This window comes from Sciurus vulgaris (genome assembly GCF_902686455.1).
Source record: "Sciurus vulgaris genome assembly, chromosome: 7".
Lineage (NCBI taxonomy): Eukaryota > Metazoa > Chordata > Mammalia > Rodentia > Sciuridae > Sciurus > Sciurus vulgaris.
Window position 1 is genome coordinate 83,280,710 of NC_136467.1, and position 20,898 is coordinate 83,301,607.

The 20,898-nt window shown below is 34.5% G+C and overlaps 1 protein-coding gene across 1 annotated transcript in view; it reads left to right on the forward strand.

The window, feature by feature from the left end:
• LCA5 (lebercilin LCA5) overlaps nt 1-19,229 on the forward strand; it is a 41,034-nt gene extending 21,805 nt beyond the window's left edge. The window contains exons 3-7 of the mRNA XM_079146526.1: nt 9,071-9,208; nt 10,549-10,645; nt 11,604-11,746; nt 13,628-13,760; nt 15,845-19,229. Coding sequence (XP_079002652.1) covers nt 9,071-9,208; nt 10,549-10,645; nt 11,604-11,746; nt 13,628-13,760; nt 15,845-16,674 — 1,341 coding nt within the window. The 3' untranslated portion in view covers nt 16,675-19,229. The remainder of the gene's footprint in view (nt 1-9,070; nt 9,209-10,548; nt 10,646-11,603; nt 11,747-13,627; nt 13,761-15,844) is intronic.
• Nucleotides 19,230-20,898: the final 1,669 nt, after the last annotated feature.

Sequence of the window (20,898 nt, forward strand, 5' to 3'; positions counted from 1 at the left end):
TTTTTCCTATGAAAATGATTGGTTTTTCTTATTAACATTGTAAATTACATTTAGATTTCCTCCCTGTGGTCCTGATACTGGGGATTGAACCCAGGAGTGTTTTACCACTGAGCTCCATTCCCTACTTTTTTTATTTTTTACTTTGAGACAGGGTCTTGCTAAGTTGAAACTGGCTTTAAGCTTGTGATCCTTCTGCTTCTGCTCCTTATGTACCTGGAATTACAGGCATGTGCCACCATTTCCAGCCACATAATGAACAACTCTGATTCTTTGCTTTCTTGGGATTGATGCTATTGCTTAATTCTTTTTTGCTAATATATGGAATTTTTTGCAACAATATTAATGAAGAAGGATGGCCTATGATTTTACTTTTTAAGCTGTCCTTATCCTCTTTTTGCATTTGCATTCATTTAATTTGATTGCATATGTAATATTTCTTACCCACTTTTGACACCAAGATTATAAAAATTGTGGCCTGGGGGTATGGCTCAGTGGTCGATTACTTGCTTAGAATATATGAGACCCTGAGTTCAAGCCCCAGCACTGCCAAAAAAAACAAGAAGATTATAAATATTTTCATCAAGAATGATTTTTTTTAGCTGCGTGCGGTGGTGCACGCTATAATCCCAGCAGCTTGAGAGGCTAAGGCAGGAGGATATGAGTTCAAAACCAGCCTCAGCAAAAGCAAGACACTACGCAACTCAGTGATACTCTGTCTCTAAATAAAATACAAAACAGGGCTAGGGTTGCATGGCTTAGTGGTCAAGTATCCCTGAGTTCAATCCCCAGTACCCAAAAATAATGATTTTTTTTTTTAGAACTCCTCCTTGTCCTCCTTCAGATGATAAAAGATAGCTATATCTGTTTCTTAAAATTTTTTAAAACCTTGTGAATTTAATGCTTATTCAGAAGTTTGTTTTTGTCTTTATTTTTTCCACCTTATCCATTTAATAGTTTATAAATAGATTCATGTCTCATATTTCATTTTTAGTTATTTGGTTATGTTTGTTTATTTCAGTTCAGATTCTGTATTTGTTGTCTTTTTTTATAATTTATTAATTTTGATTCATTGTACAACTTGTACAGTGGGGTACAACTTGTTTCTCTGGTTGTACATGAAGTAGAGTCATACCATTTGTGTAATCATTCAGGTACATAGGGTAATGATGCTTGTCTCATTCTGTTATTTTTCCTTGCCCCACCCCTTCCAACCCTCTTTTTCCTCTATACAATCCATCCTTCCTCCATTCTTGCCTCCCTCCCACCTCCTGTTATGTATCATCATGTGCTTATCAGAGAGATCATTCAGCTTTTGGTTTTGGCTGGGATTGGCTTATTTCACTTAGCATGATATTCTCCAACTTCATCCATTTGCCTGCAAATGCCATGGTTTTATTATTCTTTATGGCTGAGTAGTATTCCATTGTGTATATATACCACAGTTTCTTGATCCATTCATCAATTGAAGGACATCTAGGTTGGTTCCACAATCTAGCTATTGTGAATTGAGCAACTATGAACATTGATGTGACTGCATCTTTGTAGTATGCTGATTTTAAGTCCTTTGGGTATAGGCCAAGGAGTAGGATAGCTGGGTTCAATGGTGGTTCCATTCCAAGTTTTTTAAGGAATCGCCACACTGCTTTCCAGAGTGGCTGCACTAACTTGGAACCCCACCAGCAATATATGAATGTACCTTTTTCCCCATATCCTCGCCAACACCTGTTGTTGCTTGTGTTCTTGATAATAGACATTCTAATTGGGGCGAGATGAAATCTTAGGGTAGTTCTGATTTGCATTTCTCTTATTACTAGAGATGTTGAACATTTTTTCATGTATCTATTGATTGCTTGTAGATCTTCTGTGAAGTGTCTGCTCATTTCCTTAGCCCATTTGTTGATTGGGTTATTCACGTTCTTGGTGTAAAGTTTTTTGAGTTCTTTATATATTCTGGAGATTAGTGCTCTACCTGAAGTGTGTGTGGGAAAGATTTTCTCCCACTCTGTAGGCTCTCTCTTCACATTGCTAATAGTTTCCAAAGCACAAGAAATAAAAGTAGGAATCAATAATTGGGATAGATTCAAACCAAAAAGCTTTTATTTAGTAAAGGAAACTATCAGCAATGTTGTCATTGTTTTTTAGTATGTATTTTTATTACCATATAGGATTCACTGTGATATTTCTTTGTATACATACACCATACATTCATCACTTCCACCCAAAACTCCTCTCCCAACAAACCATTCCCAGTTTCTACTTTCAGATTGGCTTTTTAAAATATTCCATAAATGAAAGAGTACATGTTATGCTTGTCTTTCCATGTATGGCTTATTTCACTTAACACAGTGTCCTTGAATTCCATCCATTTTGCTGCAAATGGATTTCATTCTTTGTGGCTGAAAAATACTCCATTTGGTACATATTCCATGTTTTCTTTCCCATTCATCTGTTGATGGGCACCTAGGTGGATTCTTTATCTTAGCTATTATGAACACTGCTGCAATAAAAATGCACATGTGGTATCTATTTGTATACTGATTTCATTTCTTTTGGATATATATACCCAGGGCTATGATAGCTTGATCATATGATAGTTGTATTTTCAGTTTTGAGGAATCTCCATGCCATTTTCCATAATGGCTTTACTAATTTGCCTTCCTACTGATGGTGTATAAGGGTTCCTTTCTTCTCCACATCCTTTTTGAAAATAGCCATTCTAACTGGGTGAGATAGTATCTCATTGTAGTTTCGATTAACATTTCCCTTTTGGCTAAAGATATTCAGCCTTTTTTCATGTATTTATTGGCTGTATTTTTCTGAACAGTGTATTTTGATCATTTGCTCATTTTTTAGTTGGATTACTTTTCTTAAGTTTTTTGAGTTCTTTATTTATTCTGAGTATCAACCTTCTCTGAGAAGAATAGCTGACAAATATTTTCTCCCATGCTGTAGGTTATTTTTCATTCAGTTGTTTTCTTTGCTGTGTAGAAACTTTTAAAATTGCTGTAATCACATTGTCAATTGTGCTTTTGTTTTCTGTGCTTTGGGAGTTGTATAGAGAAAGTGTGCCTATACCAATTATTTTTAAGTGCTTCCCCAATGTTTTCCTCTATTAGTTTCAGAATTCCATGTCTTATATTAAGTCTTTAATCTGTTTTTTAATTGATTCTTCTGTAGGATGAGAGGATCAGGTTTCAATCTGCTGCATGTGGATAACCAGTTTCCCTAGCCCCATTTGTTGAAAAGGCTGTCCTTTCTAAATTGTATTATTTTGGCACCTTTGTTGAAAATCAGTTGGCTATAGCTGTATGGATTTACTTTTAGGATCTCTATTCCGTTCCATGGGTCTATATGTCTGTTTTTATACCAATACCATAATGTTCGGTTACTGTTAACTCTAGAATGCCTTGAAATCATATATTGTGATGCCTCCAGCTTTGTTCTTTTTGCTCAAGATTGTTTTGACTATTTGGGGTCTTTTGTGCTTCCATATGAATTTTAGGATTGTTTTTACTAGTTCTGTGAAGAATGTCATTTAAAAAAAATATTTTTAGTTGTAGATGGACACAATATCTTTATTTTGTTTATTTTTATGTGGTGCTGAAGATCAAACCCAGTGCCTCACATGTGCTAGGCAAGCACTCTACCACTGAACCACAACCCCAGCCCCAAGAATGTCATTTTTATTTTCATGGAGATTGTATTGAATCTGTAGATGGCTTTGGGCACTAAGGACATTTTAACAATATTGAATCTTCCAGTCCATGAACATGTATGTCCTTCCACCGTTTAGTGTTATTTTCATTTTCTTTCTTCAGGTTTATATTTTCTTTATAGCAGTCTTTCACCTCCTTAATTAGGTTTATTCCTAGGTATTTTATTTTTGTGGCTATTTGTGAATGAAGTTATTCTCGTGAGTTCTTTCTCAGCAAAATAATTTTTAGTATATAGAAAAATTACTGATTTTTATACATTATTTTTACATATTGCTGCTTTACTGAATTTATTAGTTCTAACAGCCTTGTGGTGGAATTCTAGGTTTTTCTATTGACTTCCTTTCTATGCTCTAGTTTTGTTTGTGGTGAGATCTTACTGTGTTGTCCAGGCCGATTTTGAGCTAGTGGACTCAAGTGATCTTCCCATCTGTTTCCTTAGTAGCAGGGACTATAGGCATGTGCTACCACACTCAGCTCCCCTTTTTGTATGCTTTTTATTTATTTTTCTCAAATAATTGCTTTAGCTAAAACTTCTAGTACTATATTGAATAAGAGCTACGAGAATGGATACCTTTGTCTTGTTCCTGACCTTAGAGGAAATGCTTTCAGTTTTTCACCATTCGATATGATGTTGGCTATAGGTTTATCATCTAGCCTTTATTTTGTTGAGGTGTGATCCTTCAATATCTAATTCATTCAGGGCTTTTATCATGAAGGGATGTTGAATTTTATCAAATGCTTCTTCATCTGTTGAACTGATCATATGATTTTATCCTTCTATTATGTGGTGTAGTATGTTTATTGATTTGTATGTTTTGAACCATTCTTAAATCTCTGGAATGAAAACACCTTGATAATGGCATATGATCTTTTTGATATATGCTGTTAAATTAAATTTACTAGTACTTTGTTGAGAATTTTTACATCTTTGTTCATCATTTCTATGGATAAAATAGTTGCATTTTTCCTCTTGGCTGCTACTGTGGGCATGCTCACTAGGAATGGGACCAGAGACAACCCCCCCCACACACACACACACAAAGTTGTGCATACCTCAGCTGCAGTGGAATTGGTGGAAACTCAAAGTTCTTTCTTTACCTCCTCAGGGACAGATACCTGTGCATGGCCCTAGGAGAGGGGTGATGGGAATTGTGTAGGCAAACCCCCTCAGCTCTGGCACCCATTCGAAGCCATATAAGTGGCAATGTCTCTGGTCTCAGGACGAGCTCCCCATCTCCCTGATTTTTCAGATGGCACTCAGCTCACTTCCATGTCACAATAGCTATTCCCCACCATATATATTCTGGGTTTTTTGTGAGTCACTTCACTGAGCCAAGTCTGGCTCAGGAAGCAGCCACTAGTAGAGCCAGTACAGTGAATTGTTTGTGGGTCCCAGGGATAGGAATACACAGGGGTTTCTGAGTCCTGGAACAGTCTGAATTCAAATAATAGATCCATCCTCAAGATGTCTCCTGGGTACAGTACCCTGAGTTTCCCTCTTAGATGAAGTGAATTTCTTTTCCAAAGCCAGACTACTGTGCATATTTCAGGTGCCTTTTCAATTTGAGCTGTATGCCTGCAAGGGCTGAGTAACTTTCCAAAGCTAGGGCTGCTAGTATCTGAACTGACAGGGCTTGCTGGGACTTTCACTTTTACTGGTGCAGAGAGGAAACTTTCCCTCCCATGGTTGTGGGGCAGTGATGGGCGATTTATTTCTCTTGTGCTTCTGTCCTGGGTCTCTGGATTGTGCAGTGTTTCCATTTTCAACTGTTGAATTACAGCGTTCTCCTGTGGTCATCCACTTCCATATGCAGCTGTACACGTGTTTCTTTGGTTCTTCTTTGTGGAGGAACAGATTGAGTTCTCTTCAGGCATCTTGCCCACCTTTCCCTATCTCCTCCTTAGGATATCGCATCTAGAGGCACATGATGTCCATCTTTCTCCTTCATTGGTAATGTTCATTTTGCACACCTGGCCCAATGTTACTTCATTTATCCAGCATGGATGGACAATGACTGTTCTTCCCCTTTCATTCAAACCAATAAGCAGTTTATGGGGAGCTGCTTTAAGATATGTAAATGTTAGTCCCTATCAAAATTTCATATCTGCTGTAATTCTTTCCTTCTCCAATTTTTCTCATGATGGTTTTTCCAACTCCATCTTTCTTCTCCTGTCTTTAGATTTGGAAAGTTCTTAGCCTTTTTGTTTTTCTGATTACTTTTCCCATATTTCGTGTTTTTTAATGTATTTTTCTTCACATTTTTATCATTATCTTAGATTACTATTATATTATAAAAGAAAGCAGTTGAACATTGTGTACAACCATAGAAATGAAAAGTTGTACCCTATTTGTGTACAATGAGTCAAAATGCAGTCTGTAAAAGTAAAAATTAAAAAAAAAAAAAAAAAGCAGTTGATCAAGAATACTGATAGTCAGCCAGGCACAGTAGCATACACCTATAATCTTAGCAACTTGGCAGGCAGAGGTAGGATTTCAAGTTTGAGGCCAGTCTTATAACAGTGGTCCACCTCATGCTTTAAATCTAGCCCTTCAGGCTCTGCCACTGGGGCTTATTTTAAAAGGGACATGGTTTGTTTGTTTGTTTGTTTGTTTGTTTTTCTCTTTCTTCTCCCTCCCTAACAGGATTAGGGAGACAGCGTTATTTTTTCTTCCTTATTTCGGGTCTAGTTATCTGTCCTTGAGCACACACTAACAACAGGAAGATGTCCCTGAAAGATTTAGGAAGCGATATCTCCCAAATTAATGAGTTACTTTCAGCATATCATCAGGGCACTCCAGCAACCTGGAATGTAGCCTGTGAATCCTCTTTAAAAAACCCTCTGTTCTCCCCCATGGGCAGAATCACAGCCTCTGGGATAGAAGTCCCTGTGCTTCTCTTTGCTAGCAAAACCTTCTTTTGCCTTTTTCTCAAAATCCTGCCCTGTTTATTTAATTAGCATCAGGGACAAGGGGACAAGGACTGAGCTTTCCGTAACAGCTCTCGCAATTTAGAGAGATCCTGTATCAAAATAAAAAATAGAAAGAACTGTGGCTGTAGCTTAGTGGTACCCCTGACCTTAATCCCCAGTACCAAAGTTTAAAATAAATAAGAAAAATAGGGATGGCCCATAAACATGAAAATTAACTTTAGTAGTAATCAGAGAAATACAAATTAAAATAATTGAATCCTTTTCTTTTTTTGGTCAATCTGATAAAGAATTACAATGTCCAGTTATTGTAAGAATGTAATAAAATAAAAGCTACCAGGCGTTGAAAAGAATAAATTGTTAAAACCTGAGGGCATTTTGGTGATACTTTTCAAAAGCCTTAAAATTGTACACGTATCTGGCAACCCACAAGCCGTTTTTTAATTGTAAACTTCAGTTTTACTACCTTTTCTCATGTGTACTGTTCTCCAATTGCCCTTTTATTTGCTCTCCCTTTTTCCAATCCCTACCCACCTTCACTTAGGTTCCTATAAATTAGTTTGCATTTAGTGAAGTCATACAATATGCATTGTTTAATGCCTGGCTTCTTTCGTTCAGCAAAATTATTTTGAGATTAAAATATATTGTTGCATGTGTTCTTTTTTATTGCTGAGTAACAGAAATATACCACTTTTTGTGTATTCATTAACCTGTTAGTATACATTTGTGTTGTTTCTATTTTGGGACTACTATAAATAAAGGTAGTATGAACATTCATGCAAAAGTCTTTGTTATGGACATTTATTTCTCTGGGTTAAAGTCCTAAGTGTGAAATGACTATTATATAGTAGGTATATGTTTACTGCCCACTTTTTCAAAATGGTTGTGCCATTTTACCTTTCAACCAAAAGTATATGAGTTCTGATTGCTGCTCATCCTTACCAACATTTTGTATGCCAAGGTTTTTCTAGTTTTAGACATTTTGATAGGAAATGTTGTTTCATTGTGGCTTTAATTTGCATATTCATTTTGGCTGATGATATCAAGGCATCATTCTTTGTGCTTGTCTCTATATCTTCTGTGGTGAATTATCTGTTCAAACGATTTCCTCCATTTTTAACTGAGCTGTTTAGTTTCTAACTACTGAATTTTGTAACAATCATATATGTGTACACATTTTTTCTTGATACATACTGTAGCATATGATTTGTATGTATTTTTCTCAAACTATGGTTTATCCTTTCAGTCTCTTAACAGTTTCTTTCAAAGAGCAGGGATTCTTAATTTCAATAAAGTCTAAGAAAATTTCTTTAATATTTACCCTGGGGAAATAATAAAAGATATGTTTGAAGTTATATATGCTAGGATATTCACTACAGAAAAAATTGGAACACCTTAGTGGTGAACAGCAGAATTTAGTTAAGTAAGTTATGATAGTCCAGAGATAGAATAGTACTCCATTTAAAAAATTGTGGTATTAAAAGTGTGTTGGCTTAGGCATTTGTGTTACTTAGGAAAATATATAAAAGTCATAAATTATATACACTAAAATATTGGCTGTCATGATCACAGGATAATGGGATTACAACTGTGTTTTCTGATTTTCTTTGTAATTTTATAATAATTTAAAGAATACTGTGATTCTTTGTTGTTGTTATTTTTGCTATTGGGGATTGAACTCAGGGGCACTTGACCACTGAGCCACATCCCTAACCCTTTTTTATATTTTATTTAGAGACAGGGACTTGCTGAGTTGCCTAGGGCCTTGCTAAATTGTTGAATTGTTGAGACTGGCTTTGAATTTTTGATCTTCCTGCTTCAGCCTCCTGAGCCACTGGAATTACAGGCGTGTTCTTTGTGATTTTTGTAATGCTTTCTTTGTGTATAAAAAGCATGTTTGTTTATTTTTTTCATTCAGAAGTTAAGCATGGTATCTTGACAAGTTATTTTAAAAGAAAATATTTTAGCTTAAATACTTCCATAAAATTCATGGGAGATATTTAAAGACAATGGTAATAGCTGTTGTTTTTATTTAGAGAAGCATTCTGATTACTCTGCATCTTGAAGAGCATGCTGTAATTTTAGCTATCTTGGTATTTAACCAATTTGCCCAAGCAATAATTTCTGAAAGCCTGTGCTGCTTATCACATTCTTCGGCTATCTTTTTGCTCTGTGCTTGTGTGCTTCAAATGCTTAGGAATATATTTACAAATCACTGTGAAAAATGATTAAATAAATAATAAACTAGGTTTTTATTAAATCATTGGTAATCTATTTCCTAGTTTATGTTCATGAAGTTCAGCCTAATTTTGTGTCTTGTACAGAACCACTAAAAACATCATTTTGACACTGCTAAGTGCTATGTTTTACTATTGGATTCTTTTGATTAATACTGTTTTTGAAATTAATATCGTTTGTATACCTAGGAATTATCGAAAAACCTTGAACTAAGTACTAACAGTTTTCAACGACAGTTGCTTGCTGAAAGGAAAAGGGCATATGAGGCTCATGATGAAAATAAAGTTCTTCAAAAGGAGTTACAACGACTATATCACAAATTAAAGGTAAGCACTTTACATTAAATGGTATTATTTTCTCTGTAATATAAACTTGATGAAAACCCAGTATTTTAAAACATATTCTTACTATTCATGTTTTTAAGTTGGTATGATATAATTTACAAAATTCTATTATTACCTTTGGCACTTAGAAGGAAAAGGTTTTGATGTAATTATTACAACTCATTAAGAACAATGTAAAATAAGTTGTTAAATCCTGGAAGAAAACTGTATTAAGGAACTACCATTTGTGTTAACTGATTAAATAATCCAGTGTTCTACTTTTACACTGTTGGTAGAATTGTAAATTAGTACAACAACTATGGAAATCAGTATGGAGGTTCCTCAAAAGACTAGGCCTGGGACCACTACATGACCCAGAGAAACCATTCCTCAGTATTTATTCTAAAGAATTAAAGTCATCACACTACAGTGATACATCCATACCCATGTTTACAGCAGCACAATCACACTAGCCAAACTATGGAACCAGCCTAGGTGTCTATTAATGTGTGAATGGATAAAGATGTGGTATATATATACACAGTGGAGTTTTATTTCATTTTTTTACATGAAGAAAAATGAAATTATATCATTTGCAGGAAATGCTTGAAACTAGAAACCGTTCTGTTAAGTGAAATAAGTCAAACTCAGGTGGTCAAGGTCCTGTGTTTTCTCTCATATGTGGAAGCTAGAGAGGAAAAAGGAAAAGAAAGGGAGCAGTGGAGATCTCATGAAAAATCAAAGGGCAATCGATAGAGGAAAGGGACCAAGGGGTGGGAGTTGGGAGGGAGGAGGGAAGTGTTGAGGAGTGATGTTGACCAAATTATGTTGTTGTATTGTGTGCATGTACAAATGTGTAACAACAATCCCATCATTATGTACAACTATAATGCGTCAACAAAAAAGTGGAAAAAACAATCCAGTGTTCTTCCTCAGATAACCACATGATTATTTTTACATGTTGCTTTAAATAATGCCTTTGATTTTTATAGTGTTTAAGAATATTAAAAACATTAAATTTTTGAATGATTCTTCTAATTTTATCTAATGGTCATTGGTGAATTGAAATTTTGTGCAGAATTGTGCAAAATCATTCATTATCTTATATAGTTTTCTTTTTGTTAATCAGTTTTTTAGAATCATAGTCCCAGAATGATCAAGAACATTGAACTTCATAGGAAAAATCATTGTTCTTCCCTAATCTAAATGTATTAAAGACATTTTTTTCCCGATGTTTGGTAGTTAAAAAGGGAAGCTGAGCTGTAGGTTTATTTCAGTTTGGTAAGGAAAATGCTGATGGATAAAGTGACACCCTCATTTCATTGTATTGGTTTTGTTTTCAGGAAAAGGAGAGAGAACTGGACATAAAAAACATATATTCTAATCGCCTGCCAAAGTCTTTTCCAAAGAAAGAAAAAGAAATTACTCCAAGGAAGAATGGTATGATAGTCATTATTATTGAAAACTGATATTGTAGCTATTATTTATTAATAAAATAAATTAATTTTGAAGAAGGAAAGGACAATAAACAACCTTATTGAAATACATTTAAATTAAATTCATTGTTTTAGTTTGTTTCATTATAGTTTTCAGAAATCCTTTCATCAGTTTTTTTCCCCTGAAGAGAGGTCATTAAAATTAAGTCTTACATGAGTTTTTGAAAAATTCTTATAGTAATTTTTAAAATTTATGAAAATATATAAACATGCCCAAAATAGAGAGAATGGCATAATGAACCATTAACAGTTACCCTTTTACCAATTTTTTTTTCTGATACTGGGGATTGAACTCAGGGGTACTTGACCACTGAGCCACCTTTTATTTAATCTTTTTCCTATTTTTTCTAGAATATATTAAAGCAAATCCCAGATATCATCTCATTTCATTTATAAATACTTAGCATTATTGTGCATAGTTTTTTTTTTTTTTAACAAAAGTGTAATTCTATGAATTGCAAGAGTTTTAAAACATAAAATTTGTAAAAGTTGCCAGGCACAGTGGTATATGCCTCAGGAGACTGAGACAGTAGATCACAAGTTCAAAACCAGCCTCAGCAAAAGTGAAGCACTAAGCGACTCAGTGAGACCTTGTCTCTGATATGGCTGGGAATGTGGCTCAGGGGTCATGCCCCTGATGTTCAATCCCCCATACCAACAAAAAACCAAAAAAAACCAACAACAACAACAAAAAAAAACTGCAAAAGTTTGATAGCATTTAGTCGGAACTACCGCCAAATCAAATATATATCTTAGAAACAAAAATAGTAATAATGTGTATTTGTTGGGCTGAGCAAAACATGCAGTATCTCATTTAGATGATGAACATATAAAGGGTGAATTCTTGTATCTTACCATTGTTCAGTGGGATTAGAAAAATTCTTTTATTATTTTCATGATAGCTGCATGCCAAAGTGATTTTACAGACCTGTGTACAAAAGAAGTACAAACAATTGAAGACTGCGAGCTGGAAGAATTACCTGTAACACCACAAACAATTATGTGTTGTGAAAATAAATGGGAAGAACCAGAACATCTTACTTTGGTGAGTTTAGCAACATATGATTATGTACCAAACTCAGGGTTTAAAGTTGCCCCTAAAATCATAGTATCAAACGTTTTAAAATTTCAGCAGTGGAGCTAGTACTACATCCATATGAATAGTCAACTAGCCTTTTAAAGGGAAAGAGTTAACATCTTTGTGTTTTATTAAATTATTTTGGATTGAATCACATAGCATTTTTCAGATGCTTCAGGGAGATTGATTGTTCTTTCTAGGTTGGAGGTAATACAGAAAAATTTGCTTTCAAAGTTTCTTTTATCTGCTTGTATATTCTTAGAAAACCCTCAGTGCTTTTAGTAGCAAACTACAGTTTTCAAGTGATTTTTTTTTTTTTTAGAATTTGACTAGATTTACTATTTGGGGGCTTCATATAGGAGAATTTTATAGATTAACTGAATGCTGAACAAGGATGGAATCTGACTTTATACCATTCAAATTAAGAGTGGAACTTAGGGAATCCTTCATTTAAAGGACTTTTCATACTGAATCACTTGCAGATCCCTTTCTCTTAAGAGGCTTTTATCTTTAATGTTTACAATTCAAGAAAATAGTATTTCATGGATTCAGAACATTTCATATAATGTTGTATTTTTTGTGCCTTATAAAGTTTCCCAGTGCATGACATCTCTTCTTAAGGTATAAATCAGAAAGGATGGACTGATTTAGTTCCTCAGTGTACTCTAGTTTTTAATTTCATTTTTGTTTTATAAAAACTCAGACACATAAGTTGTACTTGCTATTTTTTCCTGTATTTACCCTATCTTAATTGAGACCAGATCATGTTATGTCTTTGAAATGGTATAGAATAACGGAGTAATTCTTTAAAAGTATTAAAAGATTCATCAGGAGCATTAGCAACCTGGTATTGTGAAATGAACATAGCTTTAGAATTTGCTCTGCTTTTAAAATTATGGCTTATAACATTTTAGTTGTTTAACTCCTTAGAGTCTCAATTTCCTCATCTGTAAAATGGGATGAGTTAATTTTCAGGGTTGTGGAGACTAATGAGGAATTTTCTAAAGCTCTTAAGACTGAGCATGTCACTTAGCAAGTGATAGCTTAGTTAGAGTACAGGTTAACTTGCTATCACAAATATGGTGGCCAAAATAAGATAACAAGTTCCTTTCTCTTATAGTAGACTGAAGTCAAGTGGGTAGTCCAGGATTGGTATACAGCTTTTTTTGTGATAGTCACTCTATCTTACTGGTCTTGCACTTTAGAGTATAATCATCTTCTGTATTTTTGGAACTGGCTTACCAACCTAAAAAAAGGGATTAATCAAGTAGAGGGCAAGCAGTTTTATGAATGTGATCAGAAGTTGCACACACATTCCTAATCACACCCCCATTGGTCTTGTCTAGGTACAAGGGAGGCTAGCAAATGTAGTATCCAACAGAGCAGCCCTGCGCCCTGCTGAAACTCAAGGGAATTCTGTTCTTAGTCAAAATGTGTACCAGGAGATAATTATCTACTAAACTAGTCTTCACTATTAATAGGTAACATCTCAGTTGCCTATCATAATTGGCTACTAGCCATTTCTGGTTAACCAAATTATCAAATTTTGTAGTGAAAATGTACAAAGATACTTCTGCAGCTTTTCAGAATTTTATGCAGGATGTTGAATTTGCTTCCATTATATTGGTTCTGATATGTCTCATAAATGCTTCTTTAAAAATTTAAAGTAAGAAATGATCTTATGTGTTTCTGAATCATCTTTCAAAGCACAGTAACTTGTGATTTGCTGATTCATTAAAGGTGAAATTTTGCTTTAATTTCTAACTTAATGAAAGATAAATCTATGATATTTAAATAGTATTTCCCCTTTTCTATTTTTTGAATTTACATTTTTTAAATGAATAATAGAATCTGGAATTCCAAGAGCAAGAAAAACATGAAGAAGCAGGAATTCTAAACCCAATTGTGAATGAAGAAGAAAAATGCATTAAAGATCAAGAACTACAAATTGTGAAACAGGAGATCGAGAAACTAAAAGACGGTAAGAAAAAGACTTTGTTAAGCAAGTAATGAGCCAGCATCCCTTGGGAAAGAAATGGTTAGGGTCCCTTAATATTGTCCAGCTGAACCATGAATTGGTTAACACAGAACAAGAAAAGGTCGGTGCAGTGGTGTATCAGGAGTCACAACCATTTGAATGCTGTAATTAAGGAAATAAACATGTTGACCTTCACTCACTATTTGGAGTTACAGAATAAGAACAAGTTACCTTCAGAAAATTCAGATGAAACAGAATTCAGATGAGGGGGAAAAATTCTTTGTGTATGAACTAAAACTAGATGAGAAATAACTGAAAGGTAGCTTTCTTTATTGTTTCAGCCTTGGGACTTTGTTCCATGGAATTTAAATGTAAAATGAATTATGAGGAACTGAATGTATCCTTGCAATCCTTATTCGATTTTTTAAAAAATTTTTAGTTGTAGGTGGACACTCTGCCTTTATTTTATTTATTTATTTTAAGTGGTGCCGAACCTCACACATGCTAGGTGAGACTGAGCTGCAATCCCAGCCCCTCTTTATTTGATTTTAATGTGTAAAGTAAGTCTTCAATGTGTTCAATCATTATGTGGAAGTTTAGTGAACCAATTCGTATAAGCTCAGATACTGAAATGCAGTTCAGGAATACTTTCATTTTCATCTATATTAAATGTCATAAAGGTATGGGCAAGAGGGATCCCAGGCTCTAATCTTTTATTTATTTATTTATTTTTTGTCACTTTGGGGATGGACCCAGGGCCTATCTGTACCGGCTAGGCAAGTGCTCCATCACTGAGCTACAGCCTCAGCTCAACTCTCATGTTTTGAATGTATTCTGTTTCCATTAGTTGTATAGTAGCTGCTTATAAAGAAATTTTTTCTTTTTTCTTTCATGGACATTCATGGAACATAAAATCATGACCCAATGGTTGCTTAAAAACAGTGTAACTGTTGAAATAGAAGCTATATTTACATCACTGTTGGCTAATGGACAGAGCAAGATGCTTTCACATGTTAAACTACAGAACAGAAAATTAGGTATTATGGTCAGTTCCATCTAGGTAACAGGAAAAAGGAGTAAAATAACAGAAGACTGTCACTTGTCTTTGTCCTTTTGACTACTTTTTTCTTTGAGTCTATATGGATTGATCTCTGACATTAATCAGAATATGTGCCATTTACCAAAATTAACACATTTGTGGTATTCTTGCATATTTTAATATTTTTAATGTTTAATTTTGAAAATAACTTCAAAATTATAGGAAGTGGCATGAATAGCCAAAAAAAAAAAAAAAAAAAAAAACTGTTTAAGAGTGAACTGTGTATCTCATGCCTATCTCCTTAAATACTTCCATTTGTATTTTCCCCAAAGACATTATCTTACATTTTCCCAATACAGTTATTAACTCTTAACTTTTATTTAATCTATTGGCATATTGTGATTTTGTCAGTAGACAAAATATTGTTCTTTATAGCATTTTCTTCCATCCAGAATACAATCATAAATTGCATCTGATTTTTATATCTCTTCAGCTTTCTTTGCTCTGGAGCAATTTCTTTGTTTTTATTTTGTGAGATTACCATTTTTGATGAGTACAACACATTTTTAAAAATAGAATGTTCTTTATTTTCAAATCTCTTAAATTTAGCTTAATGCATCTCTTGTCAAACACTATGTTTTTGTGGTGTTGTGTGTTTATGTGGTGTTGTGTCCTTCTCAGGATTTGACATCCAAGGATTTAACTTATCTTTAGAAATCTTTGCTTCATTGCATCCATCCTACCACCCACCATGAAATGTATAGCATCATATTAGTTATTTAAAAAAAAAAAAAATAGAACTTTCCTTGTCCCTACCTTGAAGAACAAAAAAGTTTCTATAAGTGTGATTCTTAAATGAAGTACACATTAAATATATTATTTCTGAAAATCAAGTATAGAAGTGAAATATTATGATGTCCATCTAAACCCTATTTTAATACCAAATTAGATAAAAATGGTTGTGTTATAAAATATGGTATATATTTTTTTCTTTTTTAAAAATATTGACTGCTATAAAATGCCATTAATAATTTTTTATTTCATACAGAATGGGAAAGAGAAGAACTCAATAAAAAGCAGAAAGAGGGAGAAGAAAAGCCTGAGTTGGAGACTGGAAGATACCAAGTGGAAATGTATCAAATTCGAAGTATTGATAAATTGGAAGAAGAAGAAGAAGAAGAAAGACTGAAGAGAGAAATGCTACTTGCTAAACTGAATGAAATCAACAGAGAACTTCAAGATTCTCAGAATCTAAAATGCCCTCTTTTGCCATTAATACCTGATTTGGGATCAAAACTGCATTCCTCAGAGAAAAACTCCAAAACATACATGTTCTCTGAATCCTCAGAGAGATTATTTAATGGGCATCATATGCAAGACATCAGTTTTTTAACTCCAAAAGGAGAGGGTCGGAATTTAGGAAATATTAGAAGTCCAACCTCTCCAAATGAATTTGCATTTGGTAGCTATGTGCCTTCATTTGCAAAAACATCAGGGAAGTCAAATCCATTCAGCCAAAAAAGTGGCCTTTTGGATTTCAAAAAAACCAGTATGGAAGACCTTAGTAAAGACAGTGCGGATTTCATTGCAAGAAAAGAGAAAAAAGCCAATTTGATGGAACAGCTATTTGGTACCAGTGGCAGCAGTCCTATTTCCTCTAAAAGCAGTAACCCAAATTCTCTGGCTGCCAGCAAAGGAGACTTTGACTCTCTAAATCTTCTCCCTGGAGATAAAAGCAGCAGGGGTAGAGAGCATGATGAAGATGAAGGAAAAAGTTTTAATTCAAATAGACATCGATTAAAACATGCAAACAATAAACCAGCAGTAAAAGCAGTTGATTCTGTAGAAGATGAAATTGAAGAAGTAGCACTGAGATGACTGACTAGAGTATACTTTTTTGAATTGTAAATATTAACATATTTTAATACAGTATTTATGATAAACATTTAGACTTTTTGATGTTAAAAGTTCCTCATTAAGGAATGATTTCTAGTAGCTAAATACATTATTTAAAAGTATTTTTTAAAAAGTATATCCACACGACATAGGTAGTTTGCCAGGAATGAAGAAGGCTTTTTTGAGTGAAACCAAAAATAGAGATTCTCTTACTTCATGTTGACTTTTTACTTACAAATAGGTTTTAGCTCTTAAACTAGCTGTATGGGAAGTTTTACTTCATTGGAAATCATTTGTTTTCTACTTTTTATCCCTATTTATTTTGATCAAATTCTCACTGAGCTAAATATAATCTTCCCACTGATTACTGAATGAAAATTAAGAGTGAATGACTTTGTATTGGGGAAGGAAGGTCCCAGGTGGTAGAGATCTGGTGCTATGTAGAAGCCTGCTTTTTATGGGTAGGGGTAAAGGTCCCTGTCTTAAGTGGCAAGACTGAGCTATTCTTGAGTGGTAGCTGTGACAACATTAGGACTCCCCATTCCTCTGAAAGTCCTCACAGTTAAACACTACTTTTTTACAATATCCTGAAATCACTTAACTACAATTCTACTAGCATCTTAGATGGAATTCAGAAGACAGTTCTGTACATGGAGAGTTCTCTTCTGGCATGGCTCCCAGAGGTCTGGGTACAGTGTAATTCTCCTTGTTCTCATACATTCTTTATGTCTCAGTGACTGGGGGTAAGATTTCATACCAAATACAAGAAATAGAAAAGATTTTCAACTCAATTATGTTTCCAGACTAGTATCATTTGGAAAGTTTAATACTTTTAAGATTTGAACTTGCCCTCAAACCAAGGAGACAACAATAGTGTAATACTAATTGGACTTACAAGACTAATTTTAAAGCAGCCTTGGATAAAGGCTTTTTTGGAGGGCTTGTACCCTACAAAGTAGGTTGGATAGTTTTCTGTAGAAATGCATTGGTTTTCTTTTGGTTATTTGCAGTTCACTTCAGCTGCCAAGGAATATGCTGGGTGTGATTGGTTTTTAATAATGTACAACACCAACCAAGGACAAAACACTGTTAAAATGAAGATTGGAGGAAAGAATGTATACAGAAGAATAAAAACTTCAGTTTGACAGTTATTCCAAAGTGAGCTGTTTTTTCAAGAGTTATCTGTATAATTTGCTCATAGTATGGTTTCTGATGCCAAGCATGTATACTGATGAGGGGAAAGAATTATTAGTGTATCTAGAGCTCTTACAAATGCTTATTAGTGAATATCATTTCATGACTATTTAATAAGATTTATCTGTTTAGGCCTCTAATTAAAAGATGTACCACCTATCATCTTCTGAATTGTGTTCCTGTCATTTATTGGGAACAGAAACTCTGCACTTGGTACATTGCAAATCATTCTAATATGTGTAAAAAAACAACAGTATTTATAATATAGTTGATAAAATATTATTATGTAATAATTTTGTTCATAACTGCTAATCTTCTGCCAAAAGTATTCTAATTTTTACTTTGTTTTATTTTAAAGACCTACAGCCTTTTAGGAAAGTTTTTTATTCAGGTTATTTTAATTAGGCCCTTCTTTTTTTCTACATGATATCTTTAACTAGATGTAATAAGACAATTATTAAAACTAAACCTAAAATTGAGGTGTAGACTTAAAAACATTATGGCATTAAATATTAAAATTGGAGATTAAATTGTACAGAACAGGTTTTTTTTTTAATGGACAAACTTTAGAGAGTGAATCATTTTTTCTAAATGTCAAGTTAAATTTATTTGTACTTAAAACTCTTGTTAATAAAAATTAAAAACTTACTATGACTCTTTATTTGCATGATATCTTAGGTTACTTAGAAATATGTAGTAGAAACAGGAATGGCAGGGTTAATTTTTATTTCATTATTCATGTTTCTTTTTCCTGTCCAGTATTTTTAGTTGAAGTAGATGAATTTGCCCTAAGTTAGGTTAGAAGGTATGCTAGTCTTATCAGATAATTATAGTTTTAATTAATCCTTTCACTCTTTAATAGCTATCATAATGTATCATAATGGCACATAGTGCTCATAATGAAAAAAAAAGGGTGACGGTGTGGAGAATTAAATTGGTCATAAAATAAACACAAACTTGTTTCAGGCTGACTCAGTTTTTCTGACCATCTTCTTATTTTCAGGCATGTAGCCCTAAGCTTCTGGTATCACTGGCTGGCTCTTAGGTGGATCGAGCATGCAAATCTGCTTGAGGAAGTGGGGAAGGGAAATTTGTATCATAGTGACAATAAGAACTTTTTAGGATTAAAGAAGGTACCACAAATTGTCAACAAAGAATGCCTTTAAAAGTATTTTCTGTGCTACACAATACATGTCCCTCCCCTTTTATATAATTTGAAAGTGTCTTCTTATTAAAGAGAAAATTTTTTTTCTCCATTGGAGATTTGGGTGCTTCCTGGGTACTCCACAGTGTGTTAGGTGGCAGGAAAGTGTGGTGAGTCAGCCAGACGGGTCCTTGCCCTCACATGATAACACTGCCCTCCCACTGCTCCCTGTGCATCCAGGGACTGGAGCTTCATCAGCTCGTATTCATCTTTTAGGAGCTTTTTATTTTTTGTGGTGGTGGTGGTGTTTTTTTAGGTACTGAAGATTAAACTCAGGGGCACTCGACCACTGAGCCACAACCCCAGCCCTACTTTGTATTTTATTTAGAGATAGGGTCTCACCGAGTAGCTTAGCACCTCACTTTTGCTGGCTGCCTTTGAACTCTTGATCCTCCTGTCTCAGCCTCCCGAACTGCTTGAATTACAGGCGTGTGCCACAGCGCCCAGCATACAATATTTCTTTTCTTTTTTTTTCAAATTAGGATTTTTTTTAAATTTTATTGTAAACAAATGGGATACATGTTGTTTCTCTGTTTGTACATGGAGTAAAGGCATACCATTTGTGTAATCATAAATTTACATAGAGCAATGTTGTTTGATTCATTCTGTTATTTTTTCCCTTCCCCCCACCCCTCCCACCCCTCTTTTCCCTCTATACAGTGCTTCCTTCCTGCATACTTGCCCCCCTCCCTAACTCTAACCTTAACACTAACCCTTCCCTCCCCACCATTATGTGTCATCATCCACTTATTAGTGATATCATTCGTCCTTAGGCTTTTTGAGATTGGCTTATCTCACTTACCATGATACTCTCCAATTTCATCCATTTGCCTGCAAATGCCATAATTTTATCATTCTTTATGGCTGAGTAATATTCCATTGTATATATATACCACAGTTTCGTTATCCACTCATCAATTGAAGGGCATCTAGGTTGGTTCCACAGTCTGGCTATTGTGAATTGAGCAGCTATGAACATTGATGTGGCTATATCTCTGTAGTATGCTGGTTTTAAGTCCTTTGGGTATAGGCCAAGGAGTGGGATAGCTGGGTCAAATGGAGGGTCCATTCCAAGTTTTCTAAGGAATCTCCACACTGTTTTCCAGAGTGGCTGCACTAATTTGCAGCCCCACCAGCAATGTATGAGTGTACCTTTCTCCCCACATCCTCGCCAACACCTGTTGTTGCTCGTATTCTTGATAATCGCCATTCTAATTGGGGTGAGATGGAATCTTAGGGTGGTTTTGATTTGCATTTTTCTTATTACTAGAGATGTTGAACATTTTTCCATATGTTTGTTGATTGCTTGTAGATCTTCTTCTGTGAAGTGTCTATTCATTTCCTTAGCCCATTTGTCGACTGGATTATTTGTATTCTTGGAGTAGAGTTTTTTGAGTTCTTTATAGATTCTGGAGATTAGTGCTCTATCTGAAATATGATTGGCAAAGATATTCTCCCACTCTGTAGGCTCTTTCTTCGCATTGCTGATAGTTTCCTTTGCTGAGAGAAAGCTTTTTAGTTTGAATCTATCCCAGTTATTGATTCTTGCTTTTATTTCTTGTGCTATGGGAGTCATGTTAAGGAAGTCTGGTCCTAAGCCGACATGTTGAAGATCTGGACCTACTTTTTCTTCTATAAGATGAAGGGTCTCTGGTCTGATTCCGAGGTCCTTAATCCATTTTGAGTTTAGTTTCATGCATGGTGAGAGATATGGGTTTAGTTTCATTCTGTTGCATATGGATTTCCAATTCTCCCAGCACCATTTGTTGAAGAGGCTATCTTTTCTCCATTGCATATTTTTGGCACCT